The sequence below is a fragment of the Tyto alba genome, unplaced genomic scaffold (genome assembly GCF_018691265.1).
Source record: "Tyto alba isolate M040663 unplaced genomic scaffold, T.alba_DEE_v4.0 Super-Scaffold_3, whole genome shotgun sequence".
NCBI lineage: Eukaryota > Metazoa > Chordata > Aves > Strigiformes > Tytonidae > Tyto > Tyto alba.
In genome coordinates, this window is record NW_024881304.1 from 992643 (window position 1) to 1014926 (window position 22284).

The following is a 22284-nucleotide window of genomic DNA, read 5'->3' on the forward strand; positions in this document are numbered from 1 at the left end:
GTGTGTGTGTGTGTGTGGGGATTGTGTGTGTGTGTGGGGGGATTGTGTGTGTGTGTGGGGGGATTGTGTGTGTGGGGGGGGATTGTGTGTGTGTGTGGGGGATTGTGTGTGTGTGTGGGGGGGATTGTGTGTGTGTGGGGGGATTGTGTGTGTGTGGGGGGATTGTGTGTGTGTGTGGGGGATTGTGTGTGTGTGTGGGGGATTGTGTGTGTGTGTGGGGGATTGTGTGTGTGTGGGGGGATTGTGTGTGTGTGGGGGGGGATTGTGTGTGTGGGGGGGGATTGTGTGTGTGTGGGGGGATTGTGTGTGTGTGTGGGGGGATTGTGTGTGTGTGTGGGGGGATTGTGTGTGTGTGTGGGGATTGTGTGTGTGTGGGGGGATTGTGTGTGGGGGGGGTGTGTGTGTGGGGGGGGCGGTGTGTGTGTGGGGGGGGCGGTGTGTGTGTGTGGGGGGGCGGTGTGTGTGTGTGGGGGGCGGTGTGTGTGTGTGGGGGGGAGTGTGTGTGTGTGGGGGGAGTGTGTGTGTGTGTGGGGGATTGTGTGTGGGGGGGGATTTGTGTGGGGGGAGTGTGTGTGTGTGGGGGGTGTGTGGGGGGGGAGTGTGTGTGTGGGGTGGGAGTGTGTGTGTGTGGGGGGGGATTGTGTGTGGGGGGGAGTGTGTGTGGGGGGGGGAGTGTGTGTGGGGGGGGGAGTGTGTGTGTGGGGGAGTGTGTGTGGGGGGGGAGTGTGTGTGTGGGGGGGGAGTGTGTGTGTGGGGGGGAGTGTGTGTGTGTGGGGGGGAGTGTGTGTGTGGGGGGGGAGTGTGTGTGTGTGGGGGGGGAGTGTGTGTGTGTGGGGGGGGAGTGTGTATGTGGGGGGGGAGTGTGTGTGTGGGGGGGGAGTGTGTGTGTGGGGGGGAGTGTGTGTGTGTGTGGGGGAGTGTGTGTGTGTGGGGGGGGAGTGTGTGTGTGTGGGGGGGAGTGTGTGTGTGGGGGGGGAGTGTGTGTGTGTGGGGGGGGAGTGTGTGTGTGGGGAGGGGGAGTGTGTGTGGGGGGGGGGGGAGTGTGTGTGTGGGGGGGGGAGTGTGTGTGTGTGGGGGGGGAGTGTGTGTGTGTGGGGGGGGAGTGTGTGTGTGTGGGGGGGGAGTGTGTGTGTGGGGGGGGAGTGTGTGTGTGTGGGGGGGGAGTGTGTGTGTGTGGGGGGGGAGTGTGTGTGTGTGGGGGGGGAGTGTGTGTGTGTGGGGGGAGTGTGTGTGTGGGGATTGTGTGTGTGTGGGGGGGATTGTGTGTGTGTGTGGGATTTGTGTGGGGGGAGTGTGTGTGTGTGGGGGGAGTGTGTGTGTGGGGGGAGTGTGTGTGTGTGGGGGGAGTGTGTGTGTGTGGGGGGAGTGTGTGTGTGTGGGGGGAGTGTGTGTGTGGGGGGGGAGTGTGCGTGTGTGTGGGGGGGGAGTGTGTGTGTGGGGGGGGAGTGTGTGTGTGGGGGGGGAGTGTGTGTGTGGGGGGGGAGTGTGTGTGTGGGGGGGGGAGTGTGTGTGTGGGGGGGGGAGTGTGTGTGTGGGGGGGGAGTGTGTGTGTGTGGGGGGAGTGTGTGTGTGTGGGGGGTGTGTGTGTGGGGGAGTGTGTGTGTGTGGGGGGGAGTGTGTGTGTGTGTGGGGGAGTGTGTGTGTGTGTGGGGGAGTGTGTGTGTGTGTGGGGGGAGTGTGTGTGTGTGTGGGGGGAGTGTGTGTGTGTGGGGGGGAGTGTGTGTGTGTGGGGGGGAGTGTGTGTGTGTGTGTGTGTGTGGGGAGTGTGTGTGTGGGGGGATTGTGTGTGTGGGATTGTGTGTGTGGGGAGTGTGTGGGTGGGTGGGGCTGTGTGTGTGTGTGTGTGGGGGGGAGTGGAGAGTGGGGGGCTGCCGGTGCTGCCCTGGTCACCGAGGCGCCCTCTGGCGGCCAAGGGGTTTCACATTCCAACGATTTTTTTTTTTTTTTAAATGACGTAAGAGTACTTACATAATAATGCAGTGTTCTTTAAATTTATACCAGGCAACCCTTTAAAAATATGTAAGATGAGAGTTCTCAGTTAAGTGTATTTCTATTTATTATTACTTTAAACTTAGCTTTTATTGTTTTGGACCTGTGGTTTAAATTATGTGCAAATTCCTGTTACAGTAATGAGGTGGTGTTCAAAATCCAGTAGCAATTTAGAGGAAAATATTGAATCTTTCATTCTAAACCTTTGTCTTTTTCATTGACACTTTTAATTTGTAATTAACATTCATCTAGCCTTGTTAAGAAAAGTTGCCTAGCAGGTTGTGTTCTAACACTGATGATATTGTTTCTATTAAAAATATTAACCATATTTAACATTAAGATTTACATATGTATGAATTGGTATACTTGCATACCTTTTTTTCTCCTCCAAACATTATGGATTTCTGACTAAGTTGAGAATTGTTCTTTTGGTTTGTGAGTAGTCATTAGTGTAAAGAGTTCCTCTGGCACCAGGTAGTTTGCTTCTCTGAGTGACTTTTCAATACAGCTCTAGTAAACTTCTAGTGAGATGTAAGAAATTTAGCCAAATTCTGTTCTACCTGGTGTAAGTTCAACAAGTTTTCCTTGAAATCTGCTAAATTGCTGGAGATTTGTATTAGTGAAGCTGACAGGACCTTTGGGCTCATCTATTTTGACTAATCATTTTATACTTGTAGTGTTTTGCGATTTCCTAGGCAGTAGGTTGACTGGCCACTTCAGAAGATTTTTGCAACTGTGCAAATCCTGGTGCTAATTATCTGATGCCTGGGAATAGTTTTATACAGTTTAAAATGTCAGATTTCTTTCTCTTTGCTTCCAGGTATTTTTGATTCATCACGATTGGTAGGAATTCTAGCCTGGTCATTACTAGACATGGGGAGAATTCTTACCAACAGATGCTTTCACTGGGACTGAGAAGTTAAAAATTAAATATAACTATTGGCATTGATTTCTTATTTTCTTCCTTCTAGGAAGGCATAGTTGAAAATCTCTTTAAGTGGGCACGAGAGGCTGATCAGCCCCTAAGGACGTATGCAACAGGGCTATTAGGAGGAGCCATGGAAAACCAAGATATTGCTGCAAATTACAGGGATGAGAACTCACAGTTGGTAATGATTTCTTGAACACTTTTGTTTTTTAGAAGGCAGATACCTTTACTTTTCATTTGTGGGGAGCTCACATTCATGAGTTAATATACGGGTCTTACAGTGGTTGTAATAAGATCCGTAAGAGTCAGTAGCTCACACTTTCCATCCTTTCCTGTCTCTGAATTTGCTGAGGCTGGGGTATGTGGCTTGATTATTCTGTTGTACCAGTTGTGTTAAAAAATGCCAATGGAAACCTAAGGAGGCAAATACTATACTTTTTAATGGGACTCATATTCATAGCTTCCTTAAAGAAGAATTTTCAGGAGCTTTACGTCTAACTATAGCATGTCGTCATTTACATACCGGACAGGGATTTTAAAATGAAAGGTAAATCAACATGGGAACAACTTAATACTAAATTACATTCATGTCTGTTCCAAACCTTTCATCAGTTTAGTGTTGATTCTGTATGATGTTTATCAGCAACCAAGATGACTTTTGGAAGAAGGTAGGATAGGCAGTTTGTCTCCCAGGACAGTGTACAGTGTGTTGAAGCATAGATGAATTCTAATTCCTGCACAGATAAGGCCTTTAAAAGTAAAAGCGTGACCTTAGGTTTTGTGGAACTGCAATTTATCAAAGCTGCTGCTTCAGACGGGAATGTTGCTTTTGTTCTAGGCTAGGCAGAGATGTTGGAAGGATGGTGCAAGCTGCTATATGGTTCTGTTAACATCAGTGTAGCTCATCTGCTCTTGATGGCTTTCAAGCCACTTCTTTCACATGTAGGAGACTAGGTGATGATATTTTAGTATGAAAGTAGCTGTAGCATAAAGGATTGGAGTTTCTCACTGCAAAATTGTTGTTTCTCTGGGCAAATGTATACCACAGCATAACTGACACTTTATGATGTGGAGTTGGTTGTATGATAAGAACAAAAAATACAGTCAATGTGAGTTGCATGATCAAAGCAAGAAATGTGTTCTCATGTATGCTTGTTTTCTGGAACAGGTGGCTTTGGTGCTTCGACGGCTACGAGAGTTACAGGTTACTGAAATGACTACAAAACAAGAAAACAAGCGTCCCAGTCCTCGGAAAGTGCCATCAGATCCTCTGCTGCCTCTAGATGAAGAGGCTGTGGATATGGATTATGGGGAGATGGCAGTAGACGGAGAGCAAGAGGAAGTTTCTGGTGATATGGACATCTCCTTTCATCTTGATTCAAGTCACAAGACGAGTAGCAGAGTAAACTCTGCTACAAAGCTAGATGATGGGGGACTGAGAAAAGGCAAATCAGGGAAACAGCATGAAAGGGATGGCTTCCGGAAGGCCAAGCAAAAGCTGGGCTTCTCTGCTTCAGAACCAGAGCGGATGTTTGTTGAACTGTCCAACAGCAGCTGGTCAGAAATGTCCCCGTGGGTGATTGGCACTAATTATACACTTTACCCTTTGACTCCTGCCATAGAGCAGAGGCTAATTCTTCAGTACCTGACTCCTTTAGGGGAGTACCAAGAGGTGAGCATATGAAGGTGGGAGGAAGCACTCTGTGCTTGAATTTTCCTGACAAAACTGTGAGTGAGTGGTATTGTGGGGAAAATTTGCAAAGCTGTTGTATTGTTCTCTGATGTTTCCTGATATGACTAAGATCAGTAACCTTTTCTGAGCTGTTGATAACTTTTGAGTTGATGAAGTCATTAGTTTGAGTATTACTTGGTAGGCAATACTCAAACCTGAACCTAGCAGGTGTGTGGTCTAGTAGTTGGAGCACGGCACTGGGAATTTTATTCCTGGTTTCTGTTAAATTTGGTGACTGTTTACATGACACAGGGCAAGTCACTTTGTTTGAAATACAGACATTTTCCTGTTTCCCCTGGGGGATGTGATAGACTCATGCAATTAAAAGTCTGAGGAAGTAACGAACTTTAAATTCTAAATGAAGTGGTTTGTGTAACCTCTGCAGTAGTTCTGATGAGAAAAGGCAGTGCCCATGTTACGCAGATGCTTTTGAGATCTGTTGTTACTTACATGGACAAAGCAGTTGGGCAGTGTCGGGCTTACCAAAATGTGTTTCCTTTTTCCTTTTTTTAACCATAAAACTCAATTTGTCATAGGTTTGAAGGCCACCTTTATCACTGTCTAATCCTTTTTAAGGTGGTTTAACTTAATTTGAAACAGAACAAAGCAACACAGTTTTGCTTTGTGATATATATTATGTGTGTGTGCACGTGTGTGCCTTGCTTCTGTGAGAGCCAAAGAAACCATTATCCCCCTAATACCCTGCATGCTGACTGGATCACTTCACATGCCAGCAATAATAGGATATAAAAATGGGAATTAATACTGTAAAGCTGTTACACAAAGAATTATGTGAAGGGTTTTGGTTTGTTGCCCTGCTCTCCTGTTTTTTCTGTTCAGTTGTTGGGTAGTTGTCTTTGCACAGATGGAAAGTGGAACCTATCACCAGGGTGGTATCTGTGTGGACTTGCCATAGCCGCACTTGAAGGAGAGTCTTAAGATTTCCGTGTGGCAGCTGTCATGCACCTTGCTGCAGTCAGCAGATGTATTACAAGAGGTCTGTTAACCTTTATTGCTTCCTATGGATGGAGCTGGTTACCACTGACCTCTCATAACAGGTATCTGCTAATAGGGGAAAACTGGGGGTTTGTGAGAGTGAAAACCAAAACAGACCTTGTATTTCCCGTGAAACATTCAGCTAGTCTCCCATTTTTATTTTTTTCAGCTACTACCCATCTTTATGCAACTGGGATCAAGGGAGCTGATGATTTATTACATCGATTTGAAGCGAACCAACGATGTGCTGCTCACTTTTGAAGCCCTTAAGGTAAATTACTTTCATAATGCATAAAAAGTACCTAAACATTGTAAAAGCATTGAATATATGTCTACTGCAGGCATCAAAGGCAAATGCTTGCTTTCTTCAGGGCCTGTGTATCTTGCAGCATTCCCTAGGATTGGAATTGGCTTTTACTCAACTTGAATGCATTGTACTTTTGTCTTTGGAACTCTCAAGTATTTAAATTAAAAGGAAAGGGGAGAGGGGATAAAAAGAGCTTAATTGTGCAAGAAGTGCCATTAATTTAACCTGCCATCTGCTTATCTGAAGATAATAAAAATCCCTTTTTCTGTTAAATGCTTGTGTTGCTGCTGCCCTTAGATGGCATTCCTGAGTTGTTCCACTGCCTGTCATCTCAAGGGACATTTCTGAGAGTTAAGAAGCATAAGCATCTTACTCCCAGAAGCCCTAGCATGACATCTCTGAGCTTATTGTTTGAAATACAATAGTTTTGTATGAGTAGTCTTTAAGGTCACCTCCCTGAGGTACAAAACCACACAAAATAACCTGAAGTGCAGCAGCACAAGTTATATTTTTCCGTGCATTCTTTCCCTCTTTCACAGTAACTTCTCTGCCTCTGATCCTCCAGTGTAATCTTTCTCTCTGTTTCATTTTCATTTGTCTGAGAATATATTTCCAAGGAGCAGTGTTCCTATAAAAGGTGTAGGTTACCTCAGCTGGGAGTGGAGTGGGGTTTACAATGGTTCTTACTGTTTTCTCTTAAGGTGCTGGTAATACAGAATAGTAGTGTGTAGTAAACCTCAGTGCAGCTGCAGACTTCCGTTTTAACAATTGCCTTTAAACTTCACATTGTAAAATTATTCTTGCCAGCAATATGGTATATACTAAGTGTGGATGCAAATTTAAATATTTCTTAGTGATAACAGAAAGCAAGTTAATATGAAAAGAATAGGAAGACTTAAGGTGGCCTAATGGATGATTTCTGAGTTGCTCTGCTTTTCTTGTATTTCTTTTGCAAGATGTATGAAACAAAGTGATAGTGTCTTTTTTGCTTTTGTCACTGGGATAAATACTCCATTCTGCAAGTAATTATAATGGGAGGAGGAAATAAGGTGGACAAAGCAGGGAGCGCTGCTTTTTTTTTTTTTTCTGCCATCTGTTTTTCTACGGGGTGGGGGATGGAATTGATGACAGTTTGAAGAATTCTAGTCTAATCTGCTTTTATCTGTCCTTAGCATTTGGCATCATTGCTGCTGCACAACAAGTTTGCAACGGAGTTTGTTGCTCATGGAGGAGTACAAAAGTTGCTGGAGATTCCTCGTCCTTCCATGGCAGCAACAGGGGTCTCCATGTGCTTATATTATTTGTCTTACAATCAAGATGCAATGGAGAGGGTAAGAGGCATTCTTTTACTGGCATTGCAGTGATTTGCACTGTTTCCTGGTGTTTCTACCTGTGTTAAAACAGCGAATAAACATTTCCTAAGCTAAAAAGCAAATTTATATAGAAGACTCTGGTAGATGGTGGGGCAATATGAAGTGTATAAATAATGGTGTATTTGAGTATTTGTTTCAAGGGTATGGATTTCAGTTCCTAGGGAATTAACTGAAGACCTCTGTCGTGGCATTGTCTCAATACTTTCATCACCCTCTTCATCCTATTCTTCCCTCTTTACCTCAAATGAAAAAAATAAAAAGAAAAGGGGGAGGGGAGAACAACTCTTCCATTCTCATTTGTCTTGCCTTTCCCATCTGTTCCAACAGACTCCTATACCTGAGACTGTTTCTTGCATGCACAGTCCTGGTGTGGATAGCTTCAGTGTTACACAGTACCTCAGATTCCACACAGCAGCACAACTTCTGAGGTGGTGTTAGAGTGCAGCAGACCACCAATGCAGATCTGGTCTGCATTGTTCAGATGACACTATAAGCTCAGGCCAGAGAACCCTTAAGTGTTAAAACAGCTGATAATGAAGGTAAAGTTCCTCACCTCATATTTTAACATAGAAAAAAAAATCATTCTTAAAAGAAATTCTCCTCTCAGTTCAGTGGTGTTCTTCCATTAAGCATCCCTTTAGACCGGTTGATATGGCCATGCACCCTTAAGCTTCAGTTTGCCAGGTCCTTTAAACAGTGAATCTGTTTCCTTTTTTATTATTTGTAGTGGCAGTAGCACATGCGTGTTGAGCCAGATCTATGAACTGATCCAGTTTATTCTGGTTGGTACCATGCACAGAAAAAAAAAATAGATTAGCTTTCAGCTTGTGAGCATTAGTACTGGCATACAGGATCATCCTGCTCTAAGATTCACTCAAAGTAACTGCAATAGTTGTAGCCTTAAGCCTTCCAACTCTGCTCTACTTTGAGTGATGGCTTTTGATTCCTGGCCTGTCCCTGGCTCTGTCCAGTATTGTAGGGGTTTTTTCAGCTGAGAATGGAAGCAGTTAAACTAGTAAGTGTACATTTCTGCTTATTCTTTCTTAGTCTTTGATGCTGTCTGACTGTGTGTTGTGATTTCAGATGCTTAACACTCCTGGGCATGTAGAAGCCGGACTGGTAGTGGTTGTTTAAAGCCGTGTCTGTACAGATTCTGCTGGCATTTGTGATCTGCAGGCATTTATATGCACGAGTTCAAGAACCTTTTGGTAATCGCAATCGATCAGGGCTGTCTGTGCCCTGTATTACATCTCCCTTATGAGGGCAAGAAAGGTGAAATGGGAGTAATGTTCCCTCCAGTTCTTTTCGTCCATTGTGTCAGAAAGATGGACTCTGGCTGCATGTTATCTGCTTTGTTGTTTCTCTGAACTTTGTAATGAGAAAACTTTATTTTCCCTTTTTTAATTCTTCCCCCCCGCCCCGATTCCTCTTGCTGCTTGCATGGTAGTTCAAAAGGAAAACCAAAAGCTGTGGCAGGGTGCTGCATGAGGATTCCTTCTGCCTGACATCCTCAGGCCATGTCATAAAACCATGCAGCTGTTTTGTAGTGACATTGTCTCATCTGCCAGATGCTATCCCCAGTATCTAGAGATACCAGGCAGAGCAGGTTTCTGTGGTACGCTCCGATCTTGTCTTTGGATTTTAGATGAAGCCAGTTTCAAGGAGTAGTCCTTTGTCACTTAGTCCGTGCCAAGCCTCAGGTCTTGGGGTGGAAGCAAGGCTGGAGCTGGTAGCGCTGTGTTCTTGTATGTCCAACACCATCAGAGAAGAGACTAAAAAATCTGCAGACTTGGCGTATAGCAGCTGGTGCCAGTGGTTCAGCTCTCTGTGTTGCTCCTCTTGGCGCTGACCCCAGCAGGAGGTTCTGGGTTCCTCATTGTTGGAAGCTGACAAACGTATGCACAAGTGCCATTCTGAGCACAAGTGCCATTCTGAGCAGGGGCAGGACTGAGAGAAGAAAAGGACTGGCTCAGTTGTAGAGTCAAGGTTTAGATTTGCATTTGATGATTCTTGCAATTCCCCTAGACTTCAGTGCTCCCAGGGTTTGCCAGAACTTCGACATAGCGTATGATACTGTTACACTAAGAAGAGTTTTTGTTCAGTGGAAACTTTTCTTCCTTCTCTGCCTCCAGCGAAGCATTCTTGGGATAGCTTGAAGTAGCGTGGAGAAGAACTCTCTGGAATTATACTACACTAAGACTGCTGTACTGTGTTTAGGTCTGGGAATGGACCAATTGTTAGTCCTACACTGCCACATCATAGCTTTTATTAGTCTCACAGGGACTTTCTTTTACTGGTCTGGAAATGGGACTTTTTATTTCATGTCTCAGATGTCCCAAGTCAGGCTGTGGGAGTAACTGACATTTGTCCTCTGACTGTTTGCCCCTCAGAACTCTCATTCTCCTTGAACAAATTCTCTTTAGCAATCTGTTTGAAGTCCTTCTTAAGAATGTTCTTTTGCTTTCTAGGTATGCATGCATCCCCATAATGTGCTTTCAGATGTCGTAAACTACACCTTATGGCTAATGGAGTGCTCCCATGCCTCGGGCTGCTGCCATGCTACCATGTTCTTCTCCATTTGCTTCTCCTTCCGTGCTGTCCTGGAGCTTTTTGACAGGCATGATGGCCTTCGACGTCTGGTTAACCTGGTAAGGCTTGTAGTTTTATGTGGCGAACTGGGTTTTAGTGTCAGGTTTTGCACCCTTTGAAGTACAGCTGTGGAGAGTTCTGTTCTTTGTTTGGTTTGTTTGTGTTTTTCCTCCTTGGCTCCCAAGAGATGGAGAGGTGTGGTGTGAATTTTCTAAGCAACATACACATGGATCCCTTTATATTTATTATTTTTCTTCTTATTATGGTTATTGTTCAGAGACTTGCTACCCTTGGGACCCTTTTAGGTGCAACTCATAGGTTAAGCAGTACTTACTCAAAACAGTGGTGGCTTAGTGGTAGTTCATATGTTTCTCACTATTCCACATACATGTGCAGTATTGTCATGCACCCTTTTGAGTTCAGATAAATCATGCCTTGTTCCAGGAGAGGTACAGCTGCATTTGTGCTGTAGTAACCACAGCACTTTATAAGCACAAATTATACGATTTATGTACATAGCTGGTATGTTTGTGTGGCGTTGCTTCACAGTCCTAAGAGCTTGTGCTGTATCTAACTTGGGGACATCAGCATTGCAAGGTGTAAGCACACTTTGTGTTGTGTAATATAATGCCTAATGGTATTGGGCACAACACTGCCTCCAGCTCTACACTGATGTAGCTTTTGGATTTCTTTCTTCATAGACAGTGAAGGAGGGGGAATGGTTCTTTTAAGACTTACTATTTCAGAGAGTGTGCTTGTGTGCCTTGCATAGCAACCTAAGTTTGGGTTTGGTACAAGTGCAGCTGAGAACTGTAGGTGCGCTTTTTTTTTTTTGTCTGAAGAGTAAGCTGATAAAACTTTTTTTCCCACCCAACCTCTTTCTGAAGATAAGCACTCTTGAGATCTTAAACCTCGAAGACCAAGGAGCTCTCTTGAGTGATGATGAGATCTTTGCCAGTCGCCAGACTGGGAAACACACCTGCATGGCCTTGCGTAGATACTTTGAGGCCCACCTTGCTATCAAGCTTGAACAGGTGAAGCAGTCACTCCAACGCACTGAAGGTGGCATTCTGGTCCACCCGCAGCCCCCCTACAAGGTGAGTAGCATGTTTCAAGCTTTTAATATGATTATTACATTTTTCAAGGAAATTCAAGCTGCAGGAATACATGGATGTCCTTTGAAACCAGTGGCATAACTAGGCAGTGTGCAATTTATAGGGGTAGGATTTTTTTTTATTTGTACTTTTTTCCTGCCTTTTGGAATAACACTGTAATAGAAAAATACAGAAGAGCGTTTGAGGTTCGTCTGATCTACATTTGATTAAGGTTCCTTCTCATCTAATGTAGTTCCCTTTCCAGCTCTCAGAAAGGTTGAAGGCATGTAATTTTTGTGACTTGTGGGTTTTTCTATGATTTTAATCTCTGAAAGGACAAAATCTGTATATATAGGAAAGTGCATAATGTTGAAAAACTTGGAAATAAGTTTAATTTGATAATGACAACTGAAATGTGTCTTTTGCACACCATAGTTTTTAGTAATGACCTGGGAGATTCTTGTGTTGGCCGTGACTTTTTTTTTTCCTACTTTCTCCTAGCAGTGATATTTCTAAAAAAAAAAAAACAACAAAAAAAAAAAAAAAAAAAAAAAAAAACAAAAAAACCCACACCAAACTTGAATTTGATGGCTGCTTGTTTTGAGGGAGCATTCACCTGTGGTTTCTGGTTTAATTTATGATGGTTTTCTGGAAGAGCTGAAATAAGAAAACATCAGGGATTTTTTACTTCTGCAAAAATCACTTATTTTCAGTAACTAAAGAAATATGTATAAGGAGTTACCTTCTTGTGTAATTTTTTTTAAAAAAGAAGGCATTTCCTTTTTTCTTTACTATGATTTGTAGTCAGAACTTAGAAACTATAATTGAATATTTTTACAGCCTTTTTTAATATTACAGCAGAAATTTATTTCGAACGATGGTCTAGTAACTACTGGATTAGTAACTTAAAAGCAGAGTAGAATTTTAATGTAATGTAACTTTTATTCTTAAATTGGCTTAAGCCTTCTAAGACTGCAAAGGAACTTAAAGGATATAGGTTTTAAACTTATCACTGTCTATTACAGTGACAATTGCTGTATTCTTTTATAATTGGGGAATAAACCAGGAAGTAAATAATACTTAATCTGCAAGAGATAGTGGTAGTCCACTCTTTGTGGATGCAGTTCCTGTTAAATCCCAGCATTGGGGGACTTGATGTGCAAGTTTGTAACCCTTGTCATCTCTTTCTAATGCTTCCAACTCACTTCCCTGCAGGCCTGTTCATATACTCATGAGCAGATTGTAGAAATGATGGAGTTCCTGATTGAGTATGGTCCAGCACAGCTCTACTGGGAGCCAGCAGAGGTTTTTCTTAAATTGTCTTGTGTCCAACTCATGCTTCAGCTCATTTCAATAGCGTGCAACTGGAAGACATACTATGCAAGGTGAGCTGTTTGCTGTAGTACTGTATTTTAGTGCAGAAAGTTGTGACTCTTAGGTAGGACATTAGATTTCTAGATTTTTCTACCTCTCTGATAGCATTTAGAATAGGTACATACTGGTTAGTGCTGTTAGGGCCTGTGCTGTGGCTACATAGTGCTTATAAAAGTTAACACCGTGGGAAGCAGGTGTAAAATTTTGAGGTAGAGAGGGGGATGTCGTGAGACTTCTGAAGAGCCAGAATGCCTCAGGCCTTTGATTTCTGAGAAATCATTGTCATAGTAGAGCTTAATCACAGTTCTGTGCCACTTCCTATCTGTCTCAAAATTTGTTTACCTTTTTGTTTGAAGGTTTTCTAGCCTTTCTCTAAGTAGAGGGTGAAATGAAGGTGTACCTTAATCCTTGACACAGGTGGAATGTCTGTTTGGATGTAGTAGGTTTAGCTGACTTGAGAGGACACTGTGTATCACTGTATTGATTTGTTGGTATTTAGAATTTACTGAGCAGATACAGTTGTGCAGGGGAGTTGTGTGAATATATGCAACAAGCCCACATTTGAGAGAGGAAAAAGACTGGAGATTGTTAATGTGCATTGCTGAGGTTCATATCCCTAGATGATACACCACCAGCTGTTAACACCTTGGTAGAGGGGCTCACCTTATGATGTTTTCCCCCTTGTCTTAGCTGCAGACAAGCTGTGGGGGCACTGTGATATTCTGTTATCTTTCTGTGGCACCTCTTCCCCCCACCTCCCTACCCCAAAAAAAAATCTGCGGCACCCTTACTGTTATGAAAGAAAGGGAACTGCCACTGGGCTCTGATAGAATACCTTTAGGATCCTGTTCCCAGTTCAGAAGGAGGATGGGTGCAAAGTTCCAGCCTCTGTTTATCTTAATGACCATCTGCTCCCCAGAGTGAAGCTCTAGTTCTCTCTAGAGAGCTGTTCAGTGGTGAGTCACTGTCTGCTATAACTAGTTGTCATCAGCAGTATTCTTCTCACCAGGACTCATTCCTCCTTATTTCTGCAGCCTGCAGGAGCTCCTTTCCTAACTTAACTTAAAAGCCTTTGAAACCTGCTTTGCTTTTGCAGTCCCCTGCCTCCCTCTCTCTCTCTCAGGTTGCACTCTCCTGGGTAGTTTCTGTTCTCCTGTTTCTTACTCTGCAGCTGTTTCCTAATTGGTACCTGGATTAACTCCTACCTTTCCAGAGAGGTTTACAAACCTTCCCCCTCTTTCTTCCATTGTTCTGCTCTTTTACCTCTTGCTTAACAGCCCTTTTCATCTTCTACATACCTTAAACTGTGTCTTTTAAACTAGTGCCTAAGTTGATGACTTTTTCCCTATCATAATTATCAGTTTTACTGCCAAACAGTTTCCTTTCCCTTCAGAAAAACTTCCTTCTTAAAATACAGAGTATTTTAGACAGCAGTGTTTCCAAACTAGGATGTAGAGTTAATTAGATTTAGAAGCTTAATTTAGAGTTCTTCTGTGGATAAGTCTTAACATTCTTAATTTGTAAATGTAAAATTAAAGTGCTTTTAGGAGCCTGTGGGCAGTGTGGGATAAGTGTTGACAGACTGCAGGCAATGGTGTGCGTGTGAGGACTGCCTTCTGTGGAGAACAGCCCTTTAAGAGTGGAACATTCTAAAATCTAACAAGCACCATCAGATACATGAGATGTTACTGATTTAGTCCTATTTGTTGGAGTAGATTGAAAACTATTTTATATTATTGGAACAACTCTGTATGTACACATGTAAGAAGTTCTTATCTTTTTGTCTTCCAGGAATGACACAGTACGATATGCTTTGGATGTACTAGCCATCCTAACTGTGGTTCCTAAAATACAGTTGCAGCTGGCAGAACCTGTGGATGTGTTAGATGAAGCTGGATCTACTGTTTCCACTGTGGGTAAGCTGAATATGGTTCTGATGACTTATGCGCTTACCAATTGTCTTCTGCTACGTGTTTTTTTAGCTGGCTGTTTCTCACCTGCAGTGAGACAAGGGTTAAAATAATTAATGTATTTAGAGTTACCATCAAGGATGCAAAGAAATGGGAGAGTAGACTGTGGTTAAAATTGTGTCATGATTAGCTCTGTGGTTGGATTACAAATTTGAAGGCATGGTCTTTGACTTGCACTTGTTTTCAAGAGCTCATTAAGGGCAAATCTACTTTTGTAATGGGACTATTAGGTTTCCTCAACTTCTTAAAAATTTAGGTCTTATGGGAATATGGCATTTGAGAATGTGGGAGAGGAACAATTATTGCTGTTTGAGTTGTGCTCTGACTACCCACAAATTCAGTATGCAAATGAATGAGATGTGCCTGGATCAAATCTAAGGCTTATGCATTAACTGGGGCCTGGCTTTTTTTCAAGAGGAGGAAAATAAAAGCCAGGCAGAGTTACTAGATACAGGCAAAAGACAATTTCTTTTGCACAAAACCTTTCTCTAGACAAACACCAACTCGTTCTTGAGTGAGGGTTTTGATGTTCTGAAGCAGACATGAAATAGGAACTCTGGGGGGTGTGTGTGTTCATTTGTACCTGACTCCTTTTGGAAGCTATGGTATGATTTTTTTTTTTTTTTTTTTTCTTTCCTTTTCATAGCACAATCCCATTCATTTCTTTCTGTTTCCACTTTGGTAGTATTTATACAAGAGAGTTGCTTTCTGCAGTAATAATCAGAGGCATGCCTGTGCATCTTTCTCCGTGCCACATATCTCAGATTTTGCATTCCTGGGCCATGCCTGATCACCTCTGATTGTTTGACTCCCTGCTTACTGTTGCTGAAGTGGACGAGCATCAGTGTAGGAAAACATTTTGCCAAGAAGGTAGAATAATATGTCTTACACTAGTTAGCAGAACTTCAGAAATTCCCAAAATGAGAACCACCTATTTTCATCAGATTTGTTGAAGACTCCCTTACTTGTCTGATGAACTGTATAAGATATGTTTTTAGAGTACTAAAAAAACTATTTCTTTCCCTTGACAGGTATTAGTATCATCCTTGGAGTTGCTGAGGGTGAATTTTTCATCCATGATGCCGAGATTCAGAAATCAGCCCTTCAGATCATCATCAATTGTGTATGCGGCCCAGATAATCGGATCTCCAGTATTGGCAAATTCATCTCTGGAACTCCTCGGCGAAAGCTTCCTCAGGCCCCCAAGAGCAGTGAGCACACATTAGCTAAGATGTGGAATGTGGTACAGTCCAACAACGGCATCAAAGTGCTGCTGTCACTGCTGTCTATAAAGATGCCGATCACAGACGCAGATCAGATCCGAGCATTAGCCTGCAAAGCCTTGGTGGGGCTCTCGCGCAGCAGTACTGTCCGGCAGATTATCAGCAAGCTTCCACTCTTCAGCAGCTGTCAAATTCAGCAGCTGATGAAAGAGCCAGTGCTCCAGGACAAGCGCAGTGAGCACGTGAAGTTCTGCAAATACGCTGCTGAGCTGATAGAGCGTGTCTCGGGGAAGCCGTTGCTGATTGGCACAGATGTGTCTCTGGCTCGGCTGCAGAAAGCGGATGTGGTGGCCCAGTCAAGGATCACGTTTCCTGAGAAGGAGCTGCTGCTTCTAATTCGGAACCATCTTATCTCGAAGGGCCTGGGAGAAACTGCATCTGTCCTTACTAAAGAGGCTGACCTACCCATGACTGCAGCATCTCATTCATCTGCCTTCACCCCTGTTGCGGCTGCTGCCTCTCCTGTGACCCTGCCTCGCACTCCTCGCATAGCTAACGGCATCTCAGCCCGTTTGAGTAGCCACACTTCTGTAGGTTCCACTGCCGCCTCTGTCCACGCTCAGGCAAGGCCGTCTGCATCCCAAGGTCCACTTGCCCTTCCAGGCCCTTCTTATGCCAGCAACTCTCCTCTGATTGGCAGGATTAGCTTCGTCAGGGAGAGGCCGTCTCCCTGCAATGGCAGAAAAATCAGAGTGTTGCGACAAAAATCGGACCATGGCGCCTACAGCCAGAGCCCAGCTATCAAAAAGCAGCTGGACAGACACCTTCCTTCCCCACCCACGCTGGACAGTATAATCACAGAGTACCTTAGGGAGCAGCACGCTCGCTGCAAGAACCCCGTTGCCACCTGTCCCCCTTTTTCTCTCTTTACTCCCCACCAGTGTCCTGAGCCAAAACAGAGGCGCCAAGCGCCAACTAACTTTACCTCACGGCTGACCCGCAGGGCAGCCTTTCCGAAGTATGGAGGGGTGGATGGTGGCTGCTTTGATAGACACCTTATATTTAGCAGGTAAGGAAGAAAAATGTTTCTTGATTCCTCTCAGGACGTACCCTGTGTCAAAAAGCCTTGCTTGGATTCAGGCTGTGCAGTCCCACAGTGGAGTATCCTTGGAGAGAAAAGTGGTTTAATTCAACAGTGACAAGTGGGAGCGCCTTGAAAGGCATTTTTAGAAGTTGTTCTGTTTTTCTTGGCTTTAGCACTGACCTTTAGTACATAAAGCACGTTTCATTTTCAGTTCATGTTAATTCATTAGCAAGGTTGACTAATGAAGCTCATAGCTCTTTGTTCTCCTTTGGAAGGTAAGTATGTAGTGCCGGTTTTAAATGATAGTGTAGCATAGCCTGGAGGATGGTTGGCTGACAGATGCAGGACAGTGGAATCCATATTTTGCTCTTGCAGCTGAATTCACAGCACAACAGGTTGCTAGCCTTTTTATGTGGCCTTTTTTTGCTGAGATCAAATTGGAAGATGATGTAAAGTTCATTTAAAAAAAAAAGACACATAGATGAAAACACCTTTACAGTGAAACTAGTATCACCTTGGGAAATCATGATGACAGGTTATCTGGCTGCTGTGCCATGCATTTTTGTATTGAGTGTTTCAGAAGTTTTAGAAAATTTTTTGCTAGCCATCTGTACTTATCCAGATGACAGCATTACAGGTTTTCTATCAATCCAGTTTAGGAAGACAGACTCCAGGTGCTTCAGTGTAATGATGTGCTTTAACAGAAGTGCAAAACAAACCTTGATTGTTGTAAACACTGTTGTAACATACTCACTTGAGCACTAGTCTTACACTTGGCTTGTCCTAGAAGAAAGCTGCAACTTGTACCTACAGGAATTTTAAGGACTGTATTTAATATCGTCACACAACATTTCAGTTTTGCTTTTTTTAGTCTCTTTTGTGTGACCCTTGTATTTCTACCTTCTCTAGGTTCCGTCCAATTTCTGTGTTCAGGGAAGCAAATGAGGATGAGAGTGGCTTTACTTGTTGTGCGTTTTCTGCAAGAGAACGATTCTTAATGCTGGGTACTTGCACGGGACAGCTGAAACTCTATAACGTATTCAGTGGACAGGAAGAGGCCAGTTACAACTGCCATAACTCTGCCATCACGCACCTTGAGCCATCCAGGGTAAGCAATTAAAGCCCTTTTCTGAGTTTTAGAAGTTCTCGCAGCCTAAGTGCTGGTATGTTTTGGGTCCATCTGGATATGTACATCTAAAATGCACCTACTGGCTGGCCTGCAATGCATGTCATAAAAGTAGTTGTAATAGTTACGTACTCCCTCTCTGAGTTCTACAATTATGTTTTTTCTTTCCAAGGTAGTGGAAAAGATGCACAGTGACTGTGTGCCTTCATAAGTAATTGATATATATGTCTGGCAGTGGAAAAAAATGCTTAAACTGACTATGTATTTAAGATAAATGTGAGATAAAATACCAGACTTCATATAACCTCCCTTTGTTGGAGAAAGAAGTCTTTTGGGGGTTGATTCTAGGAAGAAATAAAAGGTAACTGATTTATAAGCAGAATGAACTCTACTCGCAGGGCATCAAAATTCAGGCATGGAATATCCCGATTTTATCAGCTGTTAACACCAAAGATTGTTCCTGTTGTTATCTGTACTGTTTTTCTTTGTCAAGGGCTCTTTATATTCTACATAGTGTTAGATACCTAGTCTTCATCCCCATAGGGGTAATTTAGTAAGCACAAAATCTGTGTCACGGTTTAAACCCTGCTGGCAGCCCAACACCACGGAGCCACTCACTCACTCTCTCCCAGCCCCGAGGAATGGGGGAAAGAGTTGGAGGGGCAAAGGTAAGGAGACTTATAGGTTGAGATAAAAACAATTTAACAATTGAAATAAAATAATAATTATAATAATAGTAGTCATAATAGAAAATACAAACAGATAATGTACAATGTGATTGCTCACCACCTGCTGAGCAATGCCTAGCTTGTTCCTGACTAGTGATCCCATAGAAGAGAGAAGAATCCTGAAAACTCAAGTGGAGCTTCCCAATCAACCCTTACCTATACACTGAGCATGGCATTATATTTGGGTTCATTGATCTGGCTGTGCTTCCCCCTCCCAGCCTCTTGTGCACCTGCACACAGACAGGACATGAGAAGTTAAAAAGTCCTTGATTTCTTAGCAACAACTAAAAACATCAGTGTGTTATCAACATATCAACATTCTTCTCGTATCGAATCACATACTGAAGCCAAAACACAGCAGTAGTCTAGCTACTGAGAAGAAAGCAAAAAACCCACCAACAAACCAACAATTAGCTCTATCTCAGCCAAAACCAGGATAATCTGCTATAGTTCCTAAACTCATCTTGTAAGTTAAAGTGTACAGGTAAAATGATAACCCTTGTTTTCCCTGGTCTTCTTTTCCCTTTCTCCACTTCCACACCCACCCGGAAATGCAGGATGGATCTTTATTGCTGACATCTGCTACATGGAGCCAACCTCTCTCTGCATTGTGGGGAATGAAGTCTGTCTTTGATATGAAGTAGGTATACTCTGATCCAGCAGTGGGGTATGTTGCAGTTTGAAGAACCATTCGCTGCTGGCAGAAACCCTGAGAGCAAACTCTGTGAATGAACAGTACAGCACAGCTCTCACAATGTCTCTTGTGAAAAAATAAAATGTGCTCCCTTTCTTATGTTTGATATCTTCCCCACTTTATTTGGTACAGACAGCTTTGTTAAATTCTAATTATCTAAAGTCCTATTTAATGCAAGCTAGATCAGTAAAATCACTTTTGTCCCTGAAGGCAAACAAATATGTTTGTATTTTTAATCTCATGCTTGTAAATTATCTTGACAATCTTTCTGTAGCCAGTTACAGAATTTTACAAATGTGGTCATATGCATGGTGAAATTTTCAAGACTTGGATAAAGCTATTTAAATTGATTTCAGTATTTACAATTGTTCTTTCTCATAAACAATGGGGGGAAGGCTCTTAATTTTTCAAAGGTTTGACTGTTGCCTACCTTAGTTGTAAGCAACAGTTTTGGTGTGACCTGTTTTAGGTCAGCCAGAGGGCATTCTTTGAATAGAAAGTTCAGTGTACATCAGGCCTGCATATGTGTGCTTGAATGCACATGATGCTAGTCATTGCTTACTCCTCTAAATAGTGTTATGATTATGGCAAACCCTGCTGATGACAAGTCTGTGAATTTGTTATTTGTGGGTTTTTTCACTGTTCTGCTGTAAAGGCTCTGTCTGTAATAGATTTTTTTTCCTGGAAATGCCAGTGGAGCATTTTAGCATTGTGGCGTGCCATGGTCAATGGTGAAGGAAAGTTGTTTTTACATTTTCGATTTTCTGCATTGTTAAGCCTCTGCTGGAGGTGCTGGGGTAGTGTTTGGTTCACACAGGAGGTTTGAATCTGCAGTTCATTGACTTCTTTACTGACTCTATCTACAGGCATTCCTTCCCTGATGACCACTATGTGGAGTTCAGCAAGCACTCTCAGGATAGGGTCATTGGCACCAAAGGGGACATTGCCCATGTAAGTACCAGTAAAGGACGTGGTTGTGAAGCTGTGACAAGAATATAATTCTTCACAGGACATTTATTAACATATCTGGGTGCTATGATGCTCTGTGTAACTGATGAGCTAAGAGGCTTTGGAGGAAAGCTTTGAAAGTGTCAAATAACTTCTCACTGTGTCTTAAGGGTATAAACTTGACCATTCCAAACCATCTGTAGCACAGGCAGTGTGTGATGTGTTGCCTCTGTGGTTAGTATTCTGGACAAGTGTAGACTCAGCTTTGCTTTGTTCATTTCAGAGATTGTGCAGGACACTTCCCTCCCCTCCCTCCCCCCCCCCAAGTTGCCTCCTTTGTCTTATTTTTCACTAATAGTAATGAAAGTTCCACAGTAAACAGTAGCTCAGTGAACAGCTGTGAGAAATGCCCTATTAAGAGTGTCCTTCTGCCCCTGCTCCCCCTCCCCAGCCCCAGAGTCGCAGCTTGTTTTTGGATAATTTAATTTTACGGTGATATTTTCAGAGTGCTGTTGCAGTGTTTTGTATGAATACCTGCAAATTTGGCAGATGCAGAAGCACTCTGAAGCCTGCTTCTCAGTGCTAATTTGCATTCATTATAGGCACTGACTCTTTTGAAAGAGTATTTGCGTAAAAAATTGTCATGAAATGTGACTTATTCAAATTATTTATGATTTTACTTATTGCTCTGATTTGTTTAAGCGAACTGTCCATTCCTACCCAGTTTTTTAGCTGGATTTATTTGAAAGTCAGATCAGTTAGTATATTGTGTTTATCTGGTAAACAGATTTGTTTTCCAATTCTAGAGAATTTTTTCCTCTCTAAGTTTGCACGAGAGCTAGGCACTGAGGGATGTTATAGATCAGATTCATCTGAGATGGTCATAAAACCTTTGTACTAGTTAAAAAGCCCTCTTTTTATCTTCCAACTGTTTGTTGAGGCACAGTTCAGAAAGTTGCCTTTCTGTGTAAATGTCAGGAATTTTAACTCCTTTTCTGTAGTTTCTGACTTTTTTTTTCCCCTTCACTGTGCTTTGAAGTATTTGTTTGTAAATCTGATCTGCTCTTGAAGCAGTTCCATTTCTGAAACAGTTTCTGGATAAGTGGTACCTTGTGACTGCAGCTTCACAGCCCACTTTTCATAATGGAGTTAGTTGCTTTGGCGCTAATCCTGATTGTATTGAAATATGTCAGTGAACCTGCAGAAAGCTAAGTACTGGCTGAAACATGTCATGAGACTTGGTTCCAGCTGTGAAAAACTATTAAAGGACTGGTAGGAAGGCTTGTCTTTGAAATGCTCTCACTTGAAATGGAAAAGCAAAATGGGAGATGAAGTGATTCTGAAAACAATCAAGAAGGGGGAACATGGGGTGATCTTAGGCACAGGTATATTACAAATTGTGACTAATCTTTCTTTTTCTTTTTAATCTAAAAGATCTATGATATTCAGACTGGCAACAAGCTATTGACTCTGTTTAACCCAGATCTTGCCAACAACTACAAGAAGAACTGTGCCACCTTTAACCCCACTGATGACCTTGTCCTAAATGATGGTGTCCTCTGGGATGTCAGATCGGCACAAGCCATCCACAAGTTTGACAAATTCAACATGACCATCAGTGGTGTTTTCCATCCTAATGGGCTAGAGGTCATAGTCAATACAGAAATTGTATCCTTTGGCCACTGTGGTAACTGATGTGCTGGGACCTAAAGAATTTGTATTGATAAACAAGTAGCTATTTGCAGAAATGGTATTTATGGTCTATTGTGTTACAGGTTATGGTAACAACAGTTCTCATCTGTGAATCGAGTAAGTGGGGATGGTCAGACAGCTAGCTAATTTAAATCTAGATTCTGCCTCTGATATGGCCTAGAGGAAATATTTAACGCATAGAGAGAGAAATAGAGATTTTCTCTTCTAATATACTTTGTGGTATCCCTGCTCTCTTCCCATCCCTTGCCAAGATCAACCTTGAAGCTACTGCAGTAACCTCTCATGGCTGGGAATGACATTTTGAGTAAGAGCTTTTTCATTTTGGATATGTGGGAGGGATGGTGGTGCTAGAATCCAACACCGGTTCTGTCATATTTGCAAGAGGGGGACAGTTATGTTTCTTGAATACAACCAGT

At 42.8% G+C, this 22284-nt stretch overlaps 1 protein-coding gene across 3 annotated transcripts in view; it reads left to right on the top strand.

Annotated features, from left to right (window-relative positions):
- DCAF1 (DDB1 and CUL4 associated factor 1) overlaps positions 1-22284 on the top strand; it is a 59861-nt gene that overhangs the window by 15090 nt on the left and 22487 nt on the right. For all 3 annotated transcript variants that reach the window (XM_042799824.1, XM_042799825.1, XM_032984100.2), the window contains exons 6-18: positions 2961-3098; positions 4086-4589; positions 5815-5916; positions 7125-7283; positions 9794-9973; positions 10802-11011; positions 12224-12393; positions 14174-14298; positions 15384-16644; positions 17569-17767; positions 19071-19153; positions 20074-20158; positions 21590-21823. In XM_042799824.1, coding sequence (XP_042655758.1) covers positions 2961-3098; positions 4086-4589; positions 5815-5916; positions 7125-7283; positions 9794-9973; positions 10802-11011; positions 12224-12393; positions 14174-14298; positions 15384-16644; positions 17569-17767; positions 19071-19153; positions 20074-20158; positions 21590-21823 — 3450 coding nt within the window. The remainder of the gene's footprint in view (positions 1-2960; positions 3099-4085; positions 4590-5814; positions 5917-7124; positions 7284-9793; positions 9974-10801; positions 11012-12223; positions 12394-14173; positions 14299-15383; positions 16645-17568; positions 17768-19070; positions 19154-20073; positions 20159-21589; positions 21824-22284) is intronic.